This window comes from Neopelma chrysocephalum, unplaced genomic scaffold (genome assembly GCF_003984885.1).
Source record: "Neopelma chrysocephalum unplaced genomic scaffold, ASM398488v2 Primary Assembly neopelma1_25, whole genome shotgun sequence".
NCBI lineage: Eukaryota > Metazoa > Chordata > Aves > Passeriformes > Pipridae > Neopelma > Neopelma chrysocephalum.
This window is the reverse complement of record NW_020897694.1, coordinates 47,484,992-47,508,142: the sequence shown is the minus strand read 5'-3', so window position 1 is coordinate 47,508,142 and position 23,151 is coordinate 47,484,992. Positions and strand designations below refer to the sequence as shown.

Genomic DNA, 23,151 nt, shown 5'->3' with positions numbered 1-23,151 from the left:
TCCAGCAGGGAAAATCTATCATTTTCAAGAAATGAAGGATTTAATATATACATATACATCTTAACTCCAATAACAATCTCTCCAGTGTATTTCCCAAATGTCTTGATAACACTTTCTATGATACAAACATGAAAAGTAGTAACAGCTTTTTATTTCCAATCAGCTTTTTATTTCCTCTGACTACAAATATTACTCTTGGCATAATTCAGAGCAAGGTCATCCTATACTACTGTTTGACAAGTTCCCATCAAACATTCCCGACGTAACAGCTGACAACACATGATGTAAGCCCACATCAAGTGCCAAGGGAAACCTTAACATCTGCATAAGCTTGCTTTTAGAATTGGACATGGAACATACTCTAAATCAGCACTTGGTCACTTCTGCATTGGTCATCTCAGCAGAAAAGGACCCTACATGGAAGCCTGAGCTTTGAAACAGGAGCTTGAAAAACACAGTAGCAAAACAAAAGGCAACATGGCAACTCTAGTTAGTGCACTTCAAAGAAGAGTATCTTCTTTTTTTTTTTTAAGCATGATAGGTACAAAATCAAACCTAAAATCAAGAATAAAGCAGAAGACTATTATAAAGTTATATTCTGTTCATTTATTCTTCTTTGGTAATCTTTACTGTCTACGTAAAGCACTTTACATAAGGGCAGTTTCACAGTCCTGTGGCCCACTGTCAAGTTACTCAGGCACCTTCATGCTGACAAAGTCAGAGCAGGTACTGAAATTAGTGGTGTAAGCACAGACCAAGCACCTCAGGTACACAAACAGCAGCACTCATTCCACACCACAACAGCTGCATCATCTGCTTTTAAACTTACGCCGCAATTCCTCCCTCTGCCTTTTCCCAAGAACAGTCATATCCAAAACCCAACACCACACTTACTGTGGAAGCACTCCACTCCTGAAGGCAAGTAGAAGGATTTGCCTTCAGCACAGAGACTTACCAGTATAAGTATGCACTGTAATCATACTGGGATACTTCCCTTAAATACACAAACAAACCCCTCTTCCTTTGGAAGCAGAGCACATGTGAGTTGTACAAACAGGGACGTTGGTCCGCTAACCTGCTTTCTCAGCTCAGCTCCTCCTCTGCAGGAGACTGTCTCTGAAGACTTGTTCCCTGAAGGTTCCCTAGCTTGTTTCAGTCAGGTTTTCACATTCCTTCAGCTAACCCAAGCCATTTTCACTGAATCAGGTTAGAAAACATTGATATGAGTAGGTCTACAAAGAGTGACCAGGGAATAACAAACAGTTAAGTCCATCTTTCATCATCTCAGATGGATATGAATCCCATCAAATATCTGATCAGTCAAGGACATTCAAAGAGTTACAGATTCACACCAGCAGTATAACTACACTACTAAGGTTCCTCCAGCCACAAGAACCCTCGAACATTACATTTCAAGCGAATTTTGGGGCCCACACTTGGGTAAGTCTCTATGTATTTCAAGACTAGTAAGAACTATCCCTCTAACTCAATCTGGTTAAAGTTTCTCCAAGTCTCTCCCACTCCTGCAGCTTAAGAATAAATACATCAGGTATAAAACCACAAATGCTGTAAAGGAAGAGTGACAGTAGGGAAGGGGGATGTCAAAGATGTACATTACAAAGATGTAATTGAATATATAAGCCTAATTTTTTTTAATTCAAATATATAGTGTCTGGGAAAGTTGTATCAACTAGAAGTGTCAAGAAACACAAAAAAGGTGCAACTTTTGAGAAAAGTTTTTGGTTGTTATGAGAGCAAGATAGTTTGTAACATTATATCCAACTGCAGCTCCAAGAGAATTTCATGACAAAGTTTGTGCACATGAAGACTACACTAACTGGACCTTCAGAATTTTTCCCCCCCTCACATCTTTTGAGCATCACCACAAAGTATCAACAAGGCAACACCAACAGTATTCCCAACACCCACATGCAAAAATTGCCATTTTAATGGTTAAATACAGTCATACAATAAGGTTTAAATGCTGTTCATAACTTGCCTTGTATGCACAGGTACCAACAATTGAACAAAACCAGACCTGCCATATTATACACTAACATTCCTGCAATAGAAAGGATAAAGGATGAAGTTTCAGGCAGCATTCCTAGACTAATCTCATGTTAGATAGTCATTAGTGTTCTGTTGAATTCTCTTTTTAGAGAAACATGGTTTAAACCTAGAATGAAACATGTTGGCAAAGTGGATTTTGGCACACCGATTCTGCTAGAGATTCAAAACTTCTCACTTGAGAATGAGGAAAGCTTACAAATGTGGGGGCTTTTTGGTACAACAGAAATGCATTTAAAAAATAGTATTGCTAAACAGTAATCCTTAGAATTAACAATCACCAAATCTGCATGTCTCCATGCCAAGCATTGGTTTAACAACCATTGAGTTTAACAGACTCTTCATAGAAGTTTCTCTAAAAAGAAGAACCTTAACTGCTAAAATTAAGCTAATTCATATCTTTTCAAAAGCACAGTGGTGCACTCTGAAAAGCAACAACGCATGTCAACAGCAGATTTCAGGTTTTCTTTGGCCTTAGACTACGTTTGCCATTTACATCTGAAAGATGATTTCTCCCCATTATTGGTTTCTGCAAATCTGTGAGGAAACTTGAGTTTTGCATTACAGATAGCATTCTAATAGAAGTTTTCTGAACCAAGGATTACAGAGTGAATAATGCAGTGGTCTGTAAGCCAGAGTCCTATTTTCTCCCTGTGCTTTTAAAATCTGTGTCTATCTCAACACAGCAGACTGTTCTGAAGGCCAGCGTTCTAAGTCATGGATGAGGTTTTGATGACAAGAATTATGTTTCAATTAATTTCTACTGAATGTGTTGTCAGATTTCTAGGAATTCAGTTCTCACTGAATTGCTATTTCCAGAGCCAAAGTGTCTAAAACTGTCTAAAGAGACATCCTTCAAGTCTGCAGAAGAACAGCCAATGATATAGAAAAGGTTTCTCTCTGTATGTTGTCAGTGCTCCCACTTCTCATTATTCGCACACTTAGCACTCTCAAAAATTAAGCAAAATTAAGCAAAACCAAGATGTTTTAGACAGTGAAAATCACACATTTACACAGCAGCCACTGTGAACTTTATTAAGAAAAGAAATGTTTGCCAGTTAAACTGTGATGACTTTATTGACTTCTCCACTTACTTGTAGAAAAACAGTTCTTTCATAATGGCTCTGGAAATCATTTTTTGCCAAGTAAATGCTGAATGTATGGTCTGCTTGGAACTCTGGCAGTCTTACCATGAAAGGGCTATATTCACCTTTGCAAAATGCAAAGTAAGCAACACATCTTTCGTTCAAGCAACAAAGTCATTCTTGAGGCAGATGTCATGCTAGCCAAATAGCAAAGCCACCTTTACATTAAGCAATCCTTTCTATCATGACAGTTCCACAAAATGAAGTGTAATTTGTGAGGACAACAATTCATGAGACACCAGTTAAATGTTCTCTTTGTGTAAAGAGATGTTCTCTTTATGTGTAGTCAAGTCTTATTTCTCAGGCAGGAGAGGCTGAGCTAAAATGAAACAGCATGATGATCTATCTTCATGAAAATGTCCTGTTGCTAATGCCTCTGCTTTTGCCTCCTTTCCTCTTTATTAGTCCTGTGAAGTCCTATGCATTAGAAGTCAGAACAAAGCTTCTTCATTCATCTGGAATCAGATTTATATCCAATCCTCTAAGTGACTCACAATGCTGTCTACACACATTTCTGAAAAGTAGTTCTCCATTCCTAAGTAATCCAACCATCGTGAAAGATATTTTCCAATTTCTTCAACTCCAGAAGTTGTTTTAATTCCTTTTTCCTCTTCATCTTGTAGCCACATAGCAGAATAGCATTGTCATTGTCTATGTATAGTAGGATGTAATCCCTATTAATAACTTCAGTAGATTGCCCGAGGATTTTTAGTACTGTAGTAGGCTTCGCATGCAGCTACATAAGCAGATTCCGGGAAGAAATCATCATGGTATTCTGCTAAAAACCTGAGAAGAAAGCACACCAAAAAAAAGAACAGAACATGAAACATTTAAGAGAAATGTTATTTTCAAATTAATTTTTAAGCTCAGCAAAACCACAGCCTGGGAATTAAGAATTATTACACTTTGAAAGTTGGCATACAAAAGACCTGCCCTATTTTTTACAAGTTTTACATAGTGAGAAACAGCCTTCCCCTATCAGTTAAAAAAATCCAAAAGCTGAAGCTACACTCAGAAAAAGAATCTCAAGAACTATCACAGAAGGAAAAAAAGAAGTTAAAGAGATCTTTCTGCAACTGCTGTAAATTACCTGCTCAGCATACTATTTTCATTTGTGTCGAAACCAGTATTTTCAGTTATGGCCAGGAACCATTAAGTCAAGCTGTATCTTTTAAGGTAAGTAAAGCTATGATTTCATATGTTTCATGTGGCTGTGCATTTAGGGTCTCCATCTTTCATGAGTATCTGATTTAAATATGGTTCTCAAAGACTAAACACATGCTTTGCAAATCCAGTTCCTTATTTTCCTATTTCTGCAAGATGGTCTTAAAGTATTATTCAAACACCCAAGCACCCAATATTTTATGATGTCTTCCTGCTCTTCTAATACACAACTGTTTCCTTGTTTAGGACTGAAAATGAGAATAAATAGTGCTGCTACTAACACTAGTAACAAACAGCTAAAATGACTATAAGCTTTCTGCTCTTTCCTTTGTAATCAAAGACACTGGGTATATAAGTGGGGGCAAAAGGGCAAAACAGTTCTTAAATTCAAGACTACAATCAAGCTGCGCTTCAGAAAAAAAACCCACAGACCTTCCAAAATACCTCGATATTAAAGATCAGCATCAATAAACATGGCAAACTGTTAGCTACAGGTTCTCTGAGCTAAGAGGAGGAAGTAACAGAAATGACAGGAAACAATGTCATTTGCAGGATCTGGGTTTTTTCAAGAAACAGTGGCTAGGGTGATGACTTCACTATTGGAAGCCAGAAATATCAGTTTTGCGGAACCAATACTCTGGACACAGAAAGTCCAAACTAAAAAACAGTGTTTCTCCAACCTCACTCACTGCTACACTGCTTGAATTCTTTGATCTTAACAGAGTAAAAGCATCAAAGAATACTGGTAAGATTCTCTATATAAACCAATTTAAATTTAATAAGGAGTATATTAATTGCTCAGAGCTCACAGAAAATGGTGACAGCATAAAATTGCAGATAAGCAAAAAAAGGTTGATTTTTCCCACACACCTCCAATCCTTGTACTTAAACACGGGTATCAAACGAGTGCTAAACTGGAGGAATAACTAGTTATATCCCACTAAGTCTAGAAAAAGCAGTGAGAAATACAAGCTTTTTTAGAATAAATCAATCCTTCAGTGTGTCATCATTAATTCAGACGGCGTGTTGTCAACTTCCTCCATACTCGCTTATTTCATAGGAACTCTGTAATTAAGAGTATACAGGGGGGCCTAGAATGGTTTCTGATGTAAAACGTTTCAAACCACTACAAAAGAGTATTGAAATAAGGGCTATTTAGAAGCTAATAAAATACCTGAATCATCAACTGCTATGACCTCTGACTTGAGCTACCAATCATTTTCTGCGATACGAGGGGTTAGTGTGAACTGAGTGTGGTATGGCCTAAAATGTAACAGACCTAACATGCCTAGAAAACACAAGATTAAGATGAGCTACAAGTGATATTTAATTAATAATTCTTCATTAACACATGTTGATGACTCCAACTGATTACAGGGGCTGATGAAAATCTTAGTGTCTTTGGATAACATTCAGTAAAACAGAGTACTAAGAGCTGGATCATACTAGGGAACATGTTTTAAAAGAACACTAAAACAAAGGAACCTTCAGAGGGGGCATTGGTTAACTGACAGTTCCAAGAATTCTAACTGCAAGTAATGGGAAACAAGCTTATTTTCTCTTACAATTAAAAAGAGTTTTGCTTAAGATCAGTCATACATGCCAGTTTGGTGCATACTGAAGTGACAGCTGGTAGACATGAGAAATGTTAACTGAGATGCTGTGTCACAGTTACAGCTCAAAAAAAAAAAAAAAAGGCAGGCAGAATGCACGCAGTCAAATGTACATCTCCCTGTTCTCCACGGAACAGTTGTGAAAAACAAAATACCCCAGAGCTAGCAAACAAATTATTTTCTGCAGAGAAGTGGGAGAAAACTGCCGAAAGAAACACATGGTCAGCTTCTGTCCCAATCCCTTGTATATCTGTACACAAAGAACATGGCCCTTCTGAAGCTGTTTTCTATTCAAACTACATCACAGTGCAGAACGCTGGCACAGAAATATTAAGAGTCTCCTAAGACTCTTAGCTAGTGGATATTTCACTAATGCTCTGCTCTTGGACAAGCTAAAATAGCTCCAGGATCAACTACAATGGTACCTCTAAGTCATGAGCTAAGATTTAAAGACAGAGGGAGCTGTACTTAGCAGGCAGAACCAATGTTCAGCTATAGATCAGAAAGCACATTGCTATTGAGTTACTCAGAAACTGTTTCATTACTTTTAACTCACAAAGCTGATCAATTCAGTCACCTGTTGCATTATTGTCTTTTTCACTTTTATACTTTTTATAGAGCTCATATGCATACATCTACACAGTTGATGTATGAAACTGTTTATGAGTAACCAAGTTCTGAGATGCACAGTCCACACTGATGCAAGACTGCACACTTTTTTCATCATGAGCGTCCTCCAAAAGAAAACTCATGCTTTACACTCATGCTTAGAACATAGGAGTAACACGGTATAAATGCAGCTATTTCCCTCCCTACCACAGGTAGAGACAACACTTCTCAAAGGACTAGAGGGGATGGAGACAAGGGAAACAGATATGTGGGCAACTTAGCTTGAGGAATTCCTATGTTCTGATCTTCAAGCACGGGAGTCTGTAAGCAAGCTTACCTCAGGTGACTCCAAGCAATAGCCTCACAAATATACTACCACCTGACTGAGTTATACAGGCAGATCTACCAAAAGAAGGACAGAATTATCACTATCCACATTAGAAGGCCACTTGACACATGTCAGGAACATTTATCAACATGAGTCACTGAATTAATATGAGCCTTAAGAGCATCACCTTTTAACAAAAAGGGCCTTGTCTTGACAGCGTCAACACAACTTATTACCAGAAGAGTCTCTGCATGAAGAAAAAAATTTCTACTCAACATCAGCTACCATCACATGAATAAACTTCAGGGACAGCCCAAAAAGTGTGAAAATGACAATGAAAGGAAAACTTTAGTTTTTAGAAAGGCAACCTCAGCCATTAAGGTATAAGAACACAGAGTCCAAAGGAAAAGCTCCCAGGAAGGTGACATCTTAAACACTTCTGCTACAGAGTTCAAGAAGGTAAGTAGATGCTTTGAAGAGATCAGTGGCCTGAGAGAGATGCTGTTTGAAAGGCAATTGTAATGATCTATCTAAAGGAATTTGCTAAGAGAGCATTATGCATCCTAACTCTATGAGTCACCTCATCAAAAGAAATGTCATTTGCAGATTAAGAAGTTATCTCCCCAATTTATAGGCCTATCTCCATCTGGAAGGCTGTTCAGAGCAAAAGATCCCAACAAAAACTCCATCATAACTCCATTGCCCTTGGCCTTTTAAGGGAGAGGGCAGAGAACTCTGAAGATGCCAAGCTGTCAACACAGCATTTCCAGTAATCAGGCTGACTGATCATTAAAAGTGGTAACTTCTAGTACCACTTTTGGGAAAACAGCCCTACAAGAGCTCAATATAGGAGTCCTTGGTTTGTCTTGAGGATGAAGACCCACTTGTGGAAAGGTCAGCACAGATTCCTAGAGCTGCATTCTAAAAAGCTACTGTAGCACATTTAAAGTATTTTGGGCAACCTCTCAATTTAGATGTGTGATCCAAACCTCAGCCATTGGCCAGCAATATGCTCATTCAAGTACCCAAACACTCATGATTTGATAAGCCGAAGGAAGAGAAGCAATCCACATGGTGAGTTTCAGCAAGTATTTTTGGCAAAGCAACCAAAGCTTATTGTTCTTTAGTCAAGAACAATAAGCACAGATGAGCATATTCTACAGACCAAGCAAACAAAAGCCCTCTGAAAATAAGAACCTGCATGATACCAGGTACTCACTGACTAAAAAGCATTCAACATCAAGGCGCCAAAGTTTGAGAGGACCCAAAATGGCAATTACCTTTCTACCCATTCAATGAATAGAGCAAAGCCCAAATAAATGAGAGTAATGCCCTGAAATAAGGCACCGTGCAAACAGAATTACTTCAAAGTGTTTCAAAACTTTGAAAAGAATATTCCTTTATATGTCTGTGCCCTCTAAACCTCAATTTATACTCAAAAACTTGATTTTCTCACACATAAGCTCCAATTTCATAAAGTTCTCTAGTATATCTGTGCTATGTTGCACAGATACTTTTTGCCAAGTAACTGGTTAATCCCAAAAACTGAAAGGCCAAAAAAACCCTAATATGTTCAATAATATGAATCAATTAATAATCAATAACAAACACTGGCATAATTGCATTCTTTATGATCTATCAGAAAGTGATTTTTAGTTAGTTATCATCTTGCAACTTTATTAAGCCACAATGAATCACAACGAGCAGGAATTCTGTCACAAAGTAACTTGACCTAACTAAAGATGTTTTTCTCTTCTATTCACCATGTGCAATGCTTCATTTTTTCATTCTCAGACACTAATAACCTCTCATTAATTGTACATTAGCACAGACTAGTGGTGATAATTCACCACTGCACATATAAAATTACTATACTCAAAATGTGCTGTCAAAACCAGAGTTCTATTCCTTAAGGTTACTTGAAACAACTTGTCATCTTTCTACACATATATTTTATTATTACAGTTCTCTAATTTGGTCACATTCTCATTTAGCTTCCTTCTCAGAAAGTGCTCAACAGTATCAAAATACTTTTCTACCCATGGAGCAGAGTGGCACAATAGAAACAAGCAGATTGTAAAGCATCAGGGAAAAAGAGATCTAAGCTTACAGGAAATACTGAGTTTGAAATACCTGAGGGTATTTCAAAATTAAAGACAAATTGCAAAACTAGAGACCATTAAGAAATTAGTTCTCCATAATGTGACAGAATACAAGTTGGCCTCATCTGAAAAATATGTATTAGAAGCAATATTTTAGAAATATTTCATCACTTATTCTTTTGCATTTCATGAAAGTCAAAATACCTATGTCTTTCTGAAGTGCTGTACACTTAGCTTTGTCTTTTTTCCTACAATACAATCCTGAAACTATCTCGGTGAAGATGGGTCTTGCTACTGTAAAAACAGACATGCTGTCTACTCCTAATTTTTAAGTAGCTCCTGTTGGACAACAGTCCTGAGAAGTGACTTCTCTGATTCCAAAACAGTTTTCCACGTCGAGGTTGTGTTCAAATCAACAGAAACAGCAAACCAGAAACTGGCCCCTTCTCGCCTATCATTTCTCATCACTGAAGCAGCCTCTAGAGCCATGCTAGGCACCTCACAGTAAAGAGAAATCATAAAATACAGCACATACAGCATTTTATTTAAAAAATGGCTGAAATAAAGGAACTAGTTATAAGATAATACCTTCTCTACTCAAAAACTATTAACAGGAAGGAAGATTTAATCAGGAGTCCTTCACTATTGGAATACCAGTAAGCAAGCACCAGTTATTCTGTGACCTTCCACTGCTTGCTCCTCAAGACTAAACGCAAACTGTAAGTGAAATTCAGTGAAACCAACTGGTGACTTTGTCATTAAAGTCTATTTCAGACTGCAAGTACTATGAATTATTTCCAAACTAAATAATTTAAGACTCAGTATTTTGTACTTAATTTGAGAAACTGATTTTCTTTACTTCTGCAAATTCTGTACTTGAGAAATCAATTTTCATGTTCTCCATGAAGAAATTTTCATTATGCACACTTGTAGAAAGCTGCACTAAGCACAAAGGGTACAGCTTCTACTTAACAAGAAAGTCAAAAAGATGCATTTCATACATTGCTCAAAAATATAGGTTGTCTGGGAAACTGAGAACAATCTTGTCTCGCAGCAGTCTGAGGGCATGACTGGAAAATATTATCCATGTAGCATCTCAAAGAAAATTTAATGCATCTATCAAGTACTAAGTAAACTCAATAAAACAAGCTTCCAGACAAAGTATTAAATAAGCCTCAGTTCCTCAGCCTACATGACATTAATAGTATAAATGTTAAATAGATAAATGTTAAATGAAACTGTAAATTTTAGCCATAAAATCATAATTCAAAATTGAATCAGTATCTATGCAAGAACTAAATCAGTCGTCTACTACATGAAGTTTTATTTAAAAATATATAAACTGCTTATGCTTGGACTACTCTACCTAGACTTCAAAGAAGATTCAGAAGCAGTTTTATTAATGCAAACAGACACATCAATCCTTTGTCTGCTATTAGAAAAATAAAAAAATGGAGAGGACTTCAGCTTGTCACTCAAGAGCAATTCACTAAAAAAAACAATTAAGTGGTCCACAAGTAAACTGGCTGCTATCATCTAATGCATACAGATCTTGTAGGGTAGTTCTTACCCTTCGAAAAGTAAGCCAGAATAGAACTGATATAAAGTATTTATAATAAACATCTACTAATTCTTTCATTCCCAAAAAGGAAAAGACAGAATCTGAAAATTGAAGACCTAGTACAAGATGTCACCTCAACCTCAACTTTTCTCTTGTAATTAGAAACAGATAATGCAGAATTATTTCTGTGATAAAGATCAAGCATAAACAAGTTCCTAGAAAACGTAATTGTTTGACCACTTTCAATGACACATGGGACAAAGAAATATATACCCAAATGAAAGACATGTTAAAGTACCATGAATATTTGTTGAGGATAAAAAAACAATCTAATAATCTGCATGGTTTCTGTGCTACCTATTTGAATACACAGCATAACTGATAAGTAAACTAGACTTAAGAAGAGTATTTATGACAAAGCTACCGAAGACCAAATGCTGCCTACAGAAGTAACTGTAACTTGGAAGCTTTTTTGGCACTGTCAAAAAAGAAAGCACTTGAAAAAACGAAGAGCCTTCAAATATTTTGCTGTAGCAGATATGCTTGCCTTGAGGGGCTCATTTTGGTTTAGTTGCAGCCTGGTCTTGGAGACTGAAGCACACTTCTGTTAAGTGTTTTCTACAAGGAATGCAGCTTGTGTACTCTGAGCACTCCACATCCCGACACAAAGCCTAGTAAGTGGGAACTACCAAGAGATTTGCTTCAAAAGCACAGTTCTATCTCACCTAAAAATGCTGACGTGATTTATTTCTATGTAGAGATGAATACGCATTTCAATGAGATGGTCAGACGGAAAAATAAGACAGATACAGATACTATCACTAGAACTTTCAGTTTAACCACCTCCCTACTTGAATAGGGAGTAGGGGACATGTTTCTCCTTTCCTCTACTCTATTCCAGTACAGCTCATCCATAGAATGGGTATGAAAACACTGCATTAAGGATGCTAAAAAGTAGAGACCTGCCGTGGTCAACACAGAAGAATCTGAACAGGCAAAGGTCTGATAACTTACTATGGATCAGATCAGTTTTTAAGTTCCCTAAGAAATATTCACTCCAAGGAAAAACAGGTTTCCAACAATGAGCTCTACTTTTGTCCTGTTTGACTTTAGGGTACTTTGAATGCCAACAAGGATCTGACAAAAGAGAGAGATGCAACACTTAACAACTAAACGCTTCCAGGGAAAAATTTTGTATTGTAGAAACTTTGACATTTGAGACATCTTATTTTCAATAAACAATTTAAGTAAAAGCATTTAAGCTTTCATCTCTCTGATCTCTAACAGGACTTTTATTTATGCTAGAGTAATGTTATGTTACTTTTCCATATGTGGCTACTAAAGTCATTGACCAAAAATTAAGTTACAATTTCAACATTTGTTCCAAATGTTTACCATTTACAAAACTTTCTCGGCAATTTTATTTTCCACTGTATCAATGTTGCACAGCACAGTGCCACACTAGGTATCTAACTATCACCTCACTGTCATGCATAGATACTAACTACAGCACTTGGTAGAAATAAAGCTGATCATGGTGCAGGTATGAGCTCACTGACTCTAGCTGTGGAGCTCGTGTGTTCAGATAGTTTGGGTATCTCTAAAAACCACTGCACTACATCACAGAGAAACCTTGCTGTTCAAAGCTCAATTCAGACAGACATTTCTTTTAAAAAAATCGACCATAATTAAAAACATGTTTTAAAGCACAAGTTTTCTTCCCCTGCTTATGTCAATGAAAGTCAAAACCCTCAAGATTATGCTCTCAAAAAAATAACAATGTAGACTTTGAATTTCTTCATAAACATGGTTCTTAACCAAGACTTGTCATTCTATATATAATAACAAACTTTCCAACTTCAGTTCTCTGTCACTGTACTTCTCAAAACTTTAAGTAGGAAATTCAGGCTCCCTTCAATTTGAGTCACAGAATAGAAAAATCTTATATTAATCTTTACTCAAGTTGTTATTGTTAAAATTTTATATTAATTTTATCATATTCTTGTAATGGAAAATTAACATATTTTTTTAAACCCTCTTTGTCATTCCAGGACATTTCAATCTATGTAACAATGGAAACACTGCTGTGGTACATTGTGTCACATTACCTCAGAAACATTTCGAAGTGTTTTACTAAAGCCTTTAGGTTTTTGTCAGGAAAGCACATCTTCCCCAATATTTCTGGTAGCTTTACTGTAAATAAAAGAAATAATGTTTACACCTGTTCTTGTAAAAGCAACTTTTAATTACTTTTATCCAGTATAAAGAAAAGAATATAAAAATTTCTTCTCCCCACAGACCCCACTTTTCCTTGCAAGCTACTCAGTGATCTTTCAAAGCCTTACTAAATAGGAACATGCTGAGGAAGTGAATGCTGCTTGGTTTAATGATGTTTGATAGTGTACTGGAAGTAACACTGCTTTGCTTTTCTTCAATGAAGGCTTACGGAGGCAGTAAGAGATAAGCAAATCTATGAATAGCCTAGGAGTTCTAAATAGATTAAAATGTACATTTAGCCAAGAACAAAATTTAATGTGATAAAGCAAACAGAAAAGTCACAAAGGTATGAGCACCAGAAAAAAAAATAAAGCAACTTTGATCGAGCAGAGAGTTTTCCATCAGTTTACCAAACATCCGCAGCAAATGTTGAGATCCATAGATATACGAAGGAGGTGGCGGTTGATCACTTGGTGGATAATTCTCTGGCATCAATTTCCAGGACAAAACCTAAACATAAAATGTGAAAACACTGGTTATTAAATCTTTATAGCATCATAAATAATTTATTCTGTACAGAACTTCAAATGCAAAGATAAGCAATACCAACAAAATCTTTTTTTTGCCTAGTCCTACTCTGAGGTCCACAAAACCCTTAATTAAGGAATCTAGGGTAGTAACATTAAAATCTGTTACCTCATTCAGTTCATTGTTTCTTCTGCCTTCAAAGCCAGTAAAAACCGTGCTCCCTTCTTTGCTAGGAGTCAAAGTTATTGGTGAAGACGACCCACTATGGACAGGGGTTTCTTCAAAAAGAAAGAAAAAACACAACAAATGAAATCAGAAATAAATTTATTGCTTGTTTTGTGAAACTATAAGCCATTAAACTAAACTAAGGTCTGGTGCTAAAATGTTTGAAGTCTAAAACACTGAAATTCAATAAAAGCTATCCTAAAATAGGCTCTCAGAAATGCAGTTCATTGAATACTGTGGAAAAATACAGTACCAGAGTACTGAGAATATTGCGTTATATTTCTCTGTTTGGTAATAATGCCTCAGAGACAAATAATTGATACTAAAAGTAATGAATTCCCACTTCAATCACACAGCTGACAGTTCACATAGCATTAAAAAAAGAACAGAACTTTACACATTGTTTAGACCAACAATTTGAAGAGCAAAAGCTACTTTTTTCCAGGTGCAAGAAGAGCTTAGGCATAGAAGCCGGGGTCTCAAGATGACGTCTCTTTGGCTGTGGGGAAGCGCTGCTTTCCGATAGCCTGTCACAGTTGGAGCTGTGGCGAGTGGAACGTCTCAGCGACTGCAGGATTTCAGGCTCAGCTTTCCGCCTTTTCGGCGTGGCCGGCTCCCCTGTGGTGGGTTGGCTGTCAGTTGACTGAGGCGTGGGTGGATTCAGTAGAGGAGGACTTGGGGAAAGTTCCTCCTGATTTCTAGGAAATTAAGGCAGCTTTACAGAATTGAAGAGATGAGGGCTCTCCCCAGAAAAGAAATTCTTCCAGTTTCACACATCTTGTTAAACACTTATTCAGATGAGACAGTCTCCTCCCAACAACTACTAAAGTGATGAGGCCTTCTATTAAATACTATTTTCCAGAAGTATACTTGTTTTCAAATAAAAGTTAAAGCCCACAAATACAACATTTTTCTACATTTTACTGAGGAGATAAGCAGTATTAAACTCCTTATATCCAACCTACCTGTTAGTATTTGTTGAGTTTTCTTTGATAGGAAGAAAGAACTTTGATGAGGTCACCTTCTTAAACTGAGCTTGTTCATAAGGATAGAGCAAAATTAATGGAAGTGTGAAGTCAAAGGTTATTCTCAGCCCATCTACCATCTCTTTACATAACTCAACACTAGAGGGGAAAAAGAATATAAAAAGTTGCATGTCAAAAATTTTCAGCATAGTTGTACAAAATTGCCCTTTAATATGGACCATTAATATCATAATTACAATATGCTGATTTAATCACTAAGTAATAAGTGATTGAAAGCATACTTAAAAAGACAGTGATTGCTCTCATTAACTTAGAGTTACAAATTTTTAAAAAGTCTGCTTCATAACCTCAAAAAAACGACACAATTTTTCTGTTGTATTACTGGATTAATGAAATCTACTGTAGAGTAAACAAAGTTAGTCAGATGTTTTTCATGTAGCATTATTTTGTTTTTCCAAGTTTACTAGGCTGAAAAAAGAGGCACAGAAAAAGGAAGTACTCAACAGACTGAATCTCTGCCTAAAAGGAATATGAAGAATTTGACCTATAGCTGCTAAGATGCAGTTAAGGCTGTGCTTAAGAGATATCCAGTGAACCAACAAAACCAGATAAATTTCCATTGGACATCAGCCTCCAGTGGTCTGCTCCAGTAATCAAACATTACATTTAGAGGCTACCAGGAATTTCAGTTTTCGGCTTGTGTAAAAGACTCACAATGTTAGGTGGTGCTGTTACAGCAGAACAAAGAACACCAAGTGCAGCCCACCTGCAACACCTCTCACCTCTATGAAGGTATTCCACTCTCACGTTTCAAGTGCATATATGTGTAGGGTGACAGAAATTTGATTCTGCCAAAATGACCCATGTTAGAAATTCCAAACCTATTACCATTTCATACCAGCTGCTAAAACTACTGCCTTTGTCTTTTTTAAATACTACATTTAAATTGGGTTGGGGGAACATCATGTGCAGAAATTATACTAAATCCAATAACCTTCAGTGTTAGAGCAGTAAGGGCAACATATTAAAACCGTCAGCTGAACCTCTCCTACTTAATGGATCACTAAAACTATACACATTTGGAGAAGTTCCTTAAACATACACCTTAAAAAATTATAATGTGTGTACAACCTTCTGTTCATATTTCTGATATTTCTTCTAACTTTTTGTTTGGGAGATTATACTACAAAGGAAAAGTATTAATCTGTCAAAGAATGAATGACATCAACATAAACCTAGACACTCATATAGACCAAAGTATTTCAAGGAATAGTGTAATTACACACCACTGAAATAGAACATTGTAACACAAGTCAAGATCGCTCTTAGATAAAATACAAGACTGTAGACTTACATAAAGAAGTAGTCTCATCTAATACCAAGAATCTTCAGCATGAGAGAAAAAACCAACCAAACAAAAAACACCACACTGCAAACATGGAGGGTTAATTAATTTGTAGCATGGTAAAGAACATAGAGCTCAGCTGAGAAAACAGAAACTAAGACACAATTAATTTTAAGAAACAGGATTGGTGTTACTAAACACAGTTTCCCTACGCGTTGACTCTAGGATTTAAGATCATATGTCAACTGAAAAAAAACAACCCAACTGGCACTTGGAGTTCTTTAGAAGTGCTTGTATTAATTCTTTATCCTTTATAAAACTTGAACCCGTTCAGTTTTATTTAAGCAGGATATTCTCGTATCAGATATGAAATTTTTCACATTGACAACAGCAACACATTCTTCCAAACCAATCACAATATTTACAAAAACTTACATGATAAAACAAGATATTGATAGTTTTGCATAATGACTTTTCAGAATATAGGGGCTCGCTCACTGATAAACAGTCAGCGTTACTGTACTACAGGTATCTGTCAAATACCTTAAGCCTTATAAATAGACATACATCAAGGCATAAGCTCACAGAAGTGAACAGCCATAAAACAGAACGCAAGGTCATTCTTCTTGTGACAATAGCACTGGACTAAATGTTACTTACTTCTTCTCTGGTGGCACATAATGAAGATTCATATTAGCATGTGGAGTCATCTGATGGTGCCGAGACCTTTCATTGGCTGAAAAAGCGGCATTAATAGCAAAATGTTTCACATACGACTCCAGGATGGTTATTATATTTGTCTGACAAGGAAGCTTCACTAGCTAAAAAGAAACAATAAATTAATGTCTTATAAAAACAGTAAGCATACCAAATTAAAACAGGAGTTTGTAATGTACCAACTAATTCAGTAAATGTCTAGTGCATGAAGCTATTTCAGGACTGATTAATTCCAACCCTTAAACCGCATTTTTGATCAATGCTTTATAAACATCAGGAGAAACAAAAAACATGGTCAGGTTAACAAGCTTGCTGCATTTCCAGCTTTAAAACCAATCTGCATTCTAAAATACAGTTGGGTACTGAAACACTATACTTAAATATGACAAGTCACTGTTTTAGCTATAGAGAAGTCTGCTACATTATTGGTATTCTTCCTTACACTGTCTAAGCTCACCTTTACCACAAAATTAAAAAAAACAGAACTTGTATACACAAAAACTACTTTTGATATCTTCCTCACCCTCCCATGAGCATTCATTTCACAACTTTTATTTCATACCCTTTTTCTTCTGTTAATATAATAACAGTCTTCCTCAAGCTTCTTTTTCAAGACTTCAGGAATTTCTATGCTTATTGCTCTTTCTTCCATGTCCCTTTTTGAATGAGTGTCCTGTTCTTCTTTCTACAACAGACCAGTGCAAGAAACAATACATTGTTTGTGTTTACAAATATTAGTGAAAAAAGAACTTCAGTAGTCAGGATACAATATAACAATCAATTTTTCTCATACAAAAATAAAATTGTATTATTTATGGAATAAATATTTAAGTGGATAATAGCCTTACTGTAAGCTATTTAACAATACTGGTTTTGAAAGCATCTGCAAATTCATTTCTTAAAACTTTTTTTTTAAAATTTAGCATTCGCTTAAGTATTTAACAAACAAACAAACAACAAAAAAAAACCCCAAACCGAAGAACCCCACCAAAAACCCCCAAACCAAACCAAACCAGAAATCTGTTAGGTTTCGCTGCTTCAGATCACCCTCCCTGTACTACTTAGATTCCACACACCTTCAGAACAACTGTAGAAAAATAAATGTTTTTTCTTGAAGTCAGTCCTCTACATCTTAAGACCAGGGCTGACATGTCTATGTCACAGTAAAATACACAAGGAACCTGCTCTATTAGGAATTGTCCAACCTGCACAGATCAGTAAATTTTTACAGCACCCACAAAACTGGAAAATCGAGTCTGCTACATTTTCTCCACATAAGCCTTATGTATAGGGAGAGGGGAAAAGAAACAAATTTGTATTTTTAGACTAATATCAAATAATTCTACAAGAATATGACATACTGTATAATTTTCAAAATCTCAACAACAGTAGAGACCAGGAGTAAGAAAATTACGGTTTTAATTCCAACTAAATTACCAGCTGTGGCCTATATTTCATCTACTTCAATTTTCCCAGATTTTCAAGTACAGATTTTTAAATTCTATTAACTTAGGGAGCTCATGAATATACCATTTCTGTCCTCTCGTCTATGTCACTTTCTTCACTTTTTATTTCTTCATCTGTTCCTTCATCACTGTCATCAGAAGAAGAACTACTTATAGCTGCATAAAAGAGATTTCACATATTTATCTCACATTATTACATTGCAGAGGTTATGACCAAACAATTTCAGGCCCCAATGCAAAAAAAAAAAAAAAAAAAGAACAAAACACCAAGCCACCACAACTAGCTTGTTATATTTAATGAGAATGAATAATTCTAATTGAATTAAACACACAAGTATTATTTACAGCATGCTATAAACATCTTAAATATGTAAGATGAGTTTATAGGAAGTATTCTTGCATCCTCTCTAAAAACACTCACTTTTAAAAGCTCCCTACATTCCTGAACATGCAGGGATCTTCTCAATTTTCATTGGTTTTTAATTCTGAACAGGGAATTAACATATTAATCATTCAATCAAAAGGTCTGGATCTGTGCAGTGACAGTTTCCAGAACATCAGTTAAGTGCCAGCCAGTGTTCCTGCTGGCTTTCTAGTTACACAGAAAACTGCAGGAAATTAAAGATCTGTCTTGAAAGTGAAAATCAGCCAGTCAGCTGACAAGAAACAGACCTTTGTGCCAGGCAGACTAGGGAAAAAAATAATGTTATTGCCTCCTTCTTCATATAACTGCCTCTGTGTATTTCAGATAGGACCATGATACTCTTACATCATCCTGATAGCAAGTTACAGCATGCACTGCTCCCCAGGTCAAGAAGTTAAAGGCATCCCATCAGTTACCAAAGGATGAAAACAAGCTCACAGTTTTCACTGCTCTCATCATTTTCTTCGGCAGGAAGGCTTTTTAACACAGAGTCAACACCAGGCAACCTGCAACGTCTCTTCTTTCTTCCCTTTCTTCTCCTACAGAACACAAAATGGTTCACTGAAATTCGGCTAATATTTAATTTGTTTACCCTAGCTAATTCAACTACATGCAAATGCACAGGAAACGTATGTTTCAGTTATTTTCATTAATTAGTGCTGAAATAATTTGGCCAATGCTTATTTGAGAGTGGACACCTTAATATCTGCACAGTAGCTCATATTCATGTTCTCAAGCAGATCCTCAAGCCATGGCCAACCAATATTAGATTATTGTTTTTGGCTGAAAAACACCTCAGGTTTTCCCAAGTTATTTTGCAAGTACATTTCTTTGGGAAGATGTAGATCCAATACGCAAGCATTTTGCACAATAGTTAAGAATAACATAGTTATTAAGTGTTAGTCTTTTAGAGTGGTGCTTAAGAACAGTACATAGATATCTACTTCAGTATGAGAAGAGTAGTTCTCTACAATGCACTGACTGTACTGAGTATATATCTACCATCTACGGCATGAGCTAAGGCCAAGCTCACTTGTAGACTTGTATCTGTTTGAATTTGAAAATGCATCTCTCATTCATTTTGAGGTCAAAAGGATTTCTTACATGCGAGCCACAGCCTTCCGAGCCAATTTACGCTGTAATCTGCGGTTTTCGTCTGTATCACGAAGAACATGATCTTCAGCTGCCCATCTATCCCAGCTAAGGACAAGTAGAAAGAAAATTAACAATGACTATGAATATATGCTATTCATGATTACTAATGAATTAATATACATTAAATCTACAAAGCACTCTTTTAATGTCATTCAGAAGCAACATCTGTATCACAAGGTTTGCATTCTTCTGCATTCACATGGCTTCAACTCTCATTGCTGTCTAAAACCTCTCAAGCTTTGACTTCACACGCAAGAGCATTTGTAACACCGACACATGCTATTGATCACAGTCAGACACTGCATTCATGTATTGGCCTTGATAACCAAACAATCCAGGTCTAGATTTAACAAAGCATAAACTTTTATTAATGGAAACCTAGGAGCCACAAGTATATGTTGCAGACAGATATCCCATGAAGTTTAAACTCATTGCTATCAAACTGATTCACTGAAATTTATGAATACAAATCAATGTGTCAACACGAGCAAGTATACTAATGGCATTTACAAAACCAAAAATACTCCTGAAAACAGCAGTCCTTTGATATTCAGTGCAATGCCTGTCTTTGCAGAATAAAATAGAAGAAATGAGAGAACTGAAACAACACATACAGGTTCTTACCTTCTGTTCCAACCGTTAAAATGGATCAGATATTCTGGAATCTTTCTGCCTTTCTCATCTTTTCCAACAACAATATCAACAATCTGAAACAAATATTGAATAGTATGTATTAAAAAGCGTGAGAGAAAGTAACTCTTCCAGTATTTAGAGACTTTATGTACAAACAAAGAAAATTAAATTAAACAGACTTATTATTTTGCCAGTTAACACTGACATGAGCAGAAGATATGGATTATACTTAAATGGTCAGAAAAACTAGCTTTCTTGTTGAGTACTTTAACACTGGGGGTTGCTCACCATCTTTGTCCTGTCCTCAAATATCCCATGCTTTCAAAACAGACAAAGAGCAATGTCAAGCAATGCAGTAGCACAATAGGGATATGCAGATTTGGGCTACTAATGTTTTCTCCTGTGTGCTGTCTCAAGCCCACAGAGCAAGAGAAAACACTTCTCTATATATAAACCCCAGAAATGCTGTCCTGTTGAACACCACAGAATCTCAGCTACAAAACATTAAAATGCTTCGTGAATATTTGAGCCTTTGTTTTCTTTCTCTTTCACAGCTGTGAAATGGGCCAGTCTGAAAGAGCCTGCACTTCAGAAGGAAAAGATGGATCAAGTGCATCATTAAGAAAAGCACTGGTAATAGTAATAACAAAGGAATCGTGCAGCCTACACTTGAGTGGTTCTCAGTAGATCATGCATCAGCAGTTAGGCTACAGTGATGTTTTAATTTAAAAACATGTGTGATGTTTAATTTGGGAGTCCAGAATTTAAGAACTATTGATGGATTCAAGGACAGTTATGCTATTCAGGGTATTTGAAAGTGAGGAAGAAAAGGCACTACACAGTTTTGCACTCAGGATACCTCTAGGGATAGCAACTAAAGCTGTTGGGGTTGTTAGAACATGGGAATGTGTACAAACAAAAGGGCAGCCCAAAATAGTACAGGATGGTGGTGTTCCTAATCAAAAGTGTTTGAGAAACACAGACCTACACAGCTAGCAAACTTCCAGCAAAGACTACTGATTTGGTCAAGAATTCAGTTGCAATACTTTCCTTTTCATCCCTTTCTGCAACAAACAAAACAACCAAAACAAAAAACCAACCAAACAAAAAAACAAAACAAAACCCCTCTGTTTGCTAGTTGGGCACAGATGATTTAGGACTGCAAAATAATCCTATATTTACATAAAGCTCTGTAATTACTACCACTACTCTTAGGTCAGGCCTTACTGAATCAGTCACCTCCTACTCCAACACTTACGATCCACCGCGCACTGCTTGCTACTCTATTTCCGTATACTCTCTGCACCAGCTTTACCACTTAAACCCTTCTGAAAGGCAGAAGGGCAGCAAGCGTGGGAAAGCCCGAGGGGGAATAAATCTAGCTACGCTACGCAACTACGGGGATGAAAACCAGATTTCAGAATTACTTTGCAGGTGTTCAGCAGAGAACAGAAGGTGGGAAGCGCTTCCGACACTCCCAGAAATCCTGGGCGGCTCCGCTCTACCTGTCGCGACAGCCAGGCCCCGAGGGCCCGGGCTCCATCGCCTGTCGCCCGCCTCTGCTCCCCAGCGCTCTGTGAAAGGCCCAGAGGCTCCTACACGGCTGCTACGCCCTCCCCTCGCCCCCGGGGCTCCTTGTGCGGAGGGACAGAGCTGAGTCTCGCCAGGGGACGGGCCTGAGCCGCCCGCAGGGAGCGATGACGAGAGGAGAGGCCCGGCGGGACTGGCACCGCCTCGCTTCGCCTCCCTGCCCCGTGCTGGCGGGCGCCCCGCGACCTCTCCGCCTTCTTCCCCCTCCCCGGGCCAGTGCCCGTTTCCCGCAACAAGTGCTGCTGCTGGCGGAGCCGCCTCCCGCCTCCGAATCTCCGGTCGGGCCCGCAGCCTTTTCCCTCCCGCGCCGCGTCCCGCCCGGGAGCGCGCGCAGCGCCCGGCGGGAGCGGTAACGGGAGAGCGGGAGCGGTAACGGGAGCGGGCGGGCCGCGCGCCGGCCCCGCCCCGCGCGCCCGGGGACGAGAGGGACGGACGGGAGGGGGGACAGGGGCACGCGCGGCCAGTCACCTTGGCATCATAGAGCACTTTGGCTTTGGTGGGGTCGGGCTCGAAGCAGAGAACTCTCTCTCCCCGGTGGAACTTAAATTTCATTCCCCGCGAGGTCATTTGTTCATCATGGCGCAAAGGAGAAGAGCCCCGCCCGCTCCAGCGGGGAGGTGCTGCAGCCGGCGCGGCCCCGCCCCCGGCTCCTCCGGCGGGGGCGGACGGGACGGAACAAGTCGGGGTGCTGTGCAGTGGTCCCTCAGCCAACCTCGGTGGAGTCGTGCTGGGCCACGGCAGGGATGAGCTGCCCACCCGTGCCCACCCCGCTGGTTCCGCGAGGTGCGCGGCACGGGCGGCTGGGACCGGGCGCGGGAGGGGCGACGGCCGGGGGACGGGTCGCTCCGAGCGAGAGGGCGGTCGCCTGCCCTGGGCCGGGAGAGCCCGAGCAAGGGGAGGCGAGAGCGCTCGGGCGCGGTTTTGCCGGCCGTGCTGGCGGAGCCCCAGTGCCCCCGGGGCAGGGCCTTGCGCTAGGCCTGTGCCTGCCTGCGGGGCCGGATGCACCCCGAGAAAAACGGCTGTCCTCTCTGCTACTGCTGCCCCTCACCAGACATTCCCAGTCCTTACCCTGTTTCCCGTGTTCTCTGCTCAGCAAAGAACAGCCCCTACTCCCAAGTGGGCTGTGCATATATCGTAACCTCGTCCAAGGTTTGTTTTCCTCTCCATTGTTCTTCCTTCAAGAAAATAAGCTCGAAATAAGTAGGCTGTTGCCTTAGAGTTTGATTTATCTTTGCAATGTTCAATTTGAGATTCCACAAGCATGCAAATAGTGGAA

General features: G+C 38.4%; 1 protein-coding gene across 4 annotated transcripts; it reads right to left on the bottom strand.

The window, feature by feature from the left end:
• Nucleotides 1-498: 498 nt before the first annotated feature.
• MSL3 (MSL complex subunit 3) lies at nucleotides 499-22,875 on the bottom strand. 4 transcript variants are annotated; one of them, XM_027675168.1, is made up of 13 exons: nucleotides 22,344-22,875; nucleotides 20,277-20,359; nucleotides 19,602-19,697; nucleotides 18,936-19,036; nucleotides 18,138-18,229; nucleotides 17,170-17,292; nucleotides 16,551-16,711; nucleotides 14,525-14,683; nucleotides 13,995-14,257; nucleotides 13,503-13,612; nucleotides 13,217-13,316; nucleotides 12,698-12,782; nucleotides 499-3,998 (listed from the first exon to the last, which is right to left on the bottom strand). In XM_027675168.1, the coding sequence occupies exons 1-13, from the start codon at nucleotides 22,440-22,442 to the stop codon at nucleotides 3,899-3,901; spliced, it is 1,572 nt and encodes a 523-aa protein (XP_027530969.1). In that variant the 5' UTR covers nucleotides 22,443-22,875; the 3' UTR covers nucleotides 499-3,898. The 4 variants fall into 4 exon arrangements, 3 of the variants coding, with proteins under 3 accessions (XP_027530969.1, XP_027530970.1, XP_027530971.1); XM_027675169.1 differs by lacking the exon at nucleotides 22,344-22,875 and adding an exon at nucleotides 21,513-21,672; XM_027675170.1 differs by lacking the exon at nucleotides 22,344-22,875 and adding an exon at nucleotides 21,525-21,672.
• Between the last annotated feature and the right edge of the window lie 276 nt (nucleotides 22,876-23,151).